Raw genomic sequence first — 3070 nt, 5'->3', positions numbered from 1 at the left:
TTATTGATTTCTCAAAGAGCAAGTTAGGAGTTTGCACTGTCATCGAGTCAGAAGTACAGACCATTTTGAGAACATTTTCATAGAAGAAATCAAATTTAGTAGTATTATTGAAATAAGGAAGAAAATAGACTCAATCGATGACCTCACCTCGACTCGTTTAGGAAAACAAGTGTGTGGAGGAATAAATTTTATTCTCCATATTCCTAAGAATTATTACATCAAAAAATAGTACAAAATGACAGCTTTACAATTAGAAATTATGTTCTTTGCTAAAATGAACAAGATTTTCTATTTTCACTTTTTTCCCCAAAAGAAAATCTTCACTTAAAAATAAACACACACGTACAGACGCGCGCGCGCGCGCACACACACACACACACACACACAAAACAACCTGTGAATTGGCATAAAATAACCTCTTATCACAAAGTTGCCCAAACTAAGTAGGCACCAGCTTAAGGCTGAAACAAATGGAGCATTCTTATTCTCACCACCTGCGCCTGGCTTGGCCCAGGGTGACATGTAGCGGCTTGGAGCCCATCATGCGACCATTCATCTCATCCACTGCTTTGGTGGCCTCTTCAAAAGAGGAGAAGCAGATGACACCAAACCCTTTGCCTTGCCCCACTTCCACCATCACTTTGGCTCGGCTAATTGATCCAAAGGAAGAAAATTCCTCCTTCAGTTTTTCATCATCAATGGTCTCATCCAGGTTCTTGATATAGACGGGCACCCCCGGAGGCCGACTTTTTTCTTTCACTTTCAGCCTTTCAAATCTTCGTCTTAACTCAGCCAGACGTTCGATCTTCTTCTGGGCTCGGCCCACATACAGGACCTTGCCGTCGATGGACTTGCCATGCAGGTCTAACACAGCCTTTTGGGCAGCCTCATGCGTCTCATATCTTACAAATCCAAAGCCTTTGGATTTGCCACTGGCATCTCTGATGACCTTAACACTTTCAGTTGGCCCATATTCACTGAAAATGTCCTTCAGTTTCTCGTCATCTATTTCCTCTCCGAAGTTTTTAACGAAAACATTGGTGAACGTCGTTCTATCCCTGGTCCTAACCTCAGCGGCCCGCTCTTCTGGAAATTTGAATCGGCCAACGTACACCTGGCGGTTGTTGAGCCGCACGCCATTCATGTGCCAGATGGCTCTGTTGGCAGCTGCCAGGCTGTCAAAGTGCACGTAGGCATAACCCTTCGAGCCGTTGTCGTCGCACACAACTTTGCAGGAGAGGATGTTCCCGAAAGCAGAGAACAGATAAAAAAGAGCCCTGTTGTCTATGGTTTTGTCCAGGTTTTTGATGAATATATTTCCAACTCCAGACTTTCTTAAGCGGTCGTCTGGCTGGGACCACATGAGGCGGAATGGTTTGCCGTTAATTAAATCAAAATTCATGGTGTTCAGGGCCCACTCGGCATCTGCAGGAAAGCGGAAGTTAACATAGCCATAGCCCAGGGGGCTGCGGGTCTCTGGGTCACGACAGATTCTGGTGAAGCGCAGCGGGCCAGCGGGCCTGAACTTTTTATAAAGCATGTCCTCCGTGACATCTGGGTCCAAGTCACCCACATACAGGGCAGCCTTGAGGTACTTCTTTTTCTTGCCAGCAGGATTAGGCTCCCCACTCCCCATTTCTGTGAACACAGGGAAGAGGCTCTCTTGAGTGAGAAAAGAAGGCTGTTTTCTCTAAGCTATGGGCCAAGCAGCTGTTCAGGAACAGAAAAAGCCAAGGCGAAGGAACTAAACACTGTCGAGGCTGAGAAAATGAAGTTCAGAAACACCTGGTCAGCAGGCTCAGAACAAAATGCACCAGACAAAAAGGCATCCCAGTAAGGAGTCTGTTCTACCTAAGGGACTTCTAATTTCCACCCTTGCAGGTTTCCAATCAGTTTCAAAAGCCAGCCGCAGGAAAGAAATTTCCCTTTCCCTGTTCAATTGTAAGAAATCATCAAGCAGCTGGCCGGCTCCCCACATCTAGCATTGCAGATCGAGGCCTCGCCACCCGTTTTCTGCATAAATACAGGCCCTGATCTCCTGTTGGCTTAAAATTACATCAACAAGGGCAGGGGCCGAACGTGTATTCCTCCGCCGGCCGCCTGGCCAGGTTCGGGCGGGCTCCCAGCTAGCTAAGGCCGCTACACACACTCAGCGTCAGCAAAAAGGGCAGAGTGGGCACTTGGTGCGCTGGGCCGGCAGGCAGGCTGCAGGCGGCGGATCGGACAGAAAGACAGACAGACAGACACACGCGCGGGGGACCGGAGACCGCCCAGATCCCCAAGATGCCCACTGGGTACGGACCGAGTGACGCGCGGTGATTTCGGCAGCCTGAGACTCGCGGCAGGTCCGGAGGGACTGACTGGCAGAAGCGCACTGGGTCAGCTCCGACGCGAGGCGGTTCCGGACAGATGCGGGGCGGAGTCAGACGAGAAGGGCAGATGCGCGGCGGGCGGGCAGAGCGTGGACCGATGGACAGGGATTGCTCTCCGCTGGACAGACCGACCCGGGGACGAAAAGCCTGTAGCTGTGGTAGGGCGGGGCACGAGAAAACCCGGAACCCTGCTAAGTAACTTCCCACTTCTCTGTGCCAACATTGTAAAGAAAGACAGAGAAAAAGGAGGAAAAAAAAAAAAAAAAAAAAAGGACATGAAAATGGTTTTCCGATTTCTTTTCTTCTTCGGGGGATTTTATTTATTTATTATTTTAAAAGATGATCTTTAGGCTGCTAATCCGGAAATTAGAGGAGATAACGACTGAGGTTGAAAGAACTGCCATACATTTTTTTTTTTTTTAAACGGAATCATTTCTGCTTGGGAAACAGGGTATAGGGTGCATACTTTTTCTGAGTGCATTGGTAAGTCAGGATTGACAGCTGGACTGGACTCCCGTCCAGTGCTAGATGGTCACAGGGTCCAGTAAAACACGGGCCATGTTGTGTTTGGCCTTTATCCTTACTCCATTAAACGGCAGCATAATGGTAGCATTATCCCCAGGTAGCACGCAGAGTTCTTTTCACTGCTCCAGCAAGACTAGGGTTTTAATGATCGCAGAGCCATAAAATGGCTTTTA

At 48.4% G+C, this 3070-nt stretch overlaps 1 protein-coding gene across 1 annotated transcript; it reads right to left on the bottom strand.

Annotated features, from left to right (window-relative positions):
* Window positions 1–391: 391 nt before the first annotated feature.
* PABPC5 (poly(A) binding protein cytoplasmic 5) lies at window positions 392–2373 on the bottom strand. Its single transcript, XM_036271371.1, has 2 exons — window positions 2303–2373; window positions 392–1760 (listed from the first exon to the last, which is right to left on the bottom strand). Exon 2 carries the CDS (start codon window positions 1634–1636, stop codon window positions 488–490), a length of 1149 nt encoding a protein of 382 aa, XP_036127264.1. The 5' UTR covers window positions 1637–1760; window positions 2303–2373; the 3' UTR covers window positions 392–487.
* Between the last annotated feature and the right edge of the window lie 697 nt (window positions 2374–3070).

This window comes from Molossus molossus, unplaced genomic scaffold, assembly GCF_014108415.1.
Source record: "Molossus molossus isolate mMolMol1 unplaced genomic scaffold, mMolMol1.p scaffold_m16_p_2, whole genome shotgun sequence".
Lineage (NCBI taxonomy): Eukaryota > Metazoa > Chordata > Mammalia > Chiroptera > Molossidae > Molossus > Molossus molossus.
The sequence above is the reverse complement of the archived record's forward strand: the minus strand, read 5'-3'. Positions and strand labels throughout refer to the sequence as shown.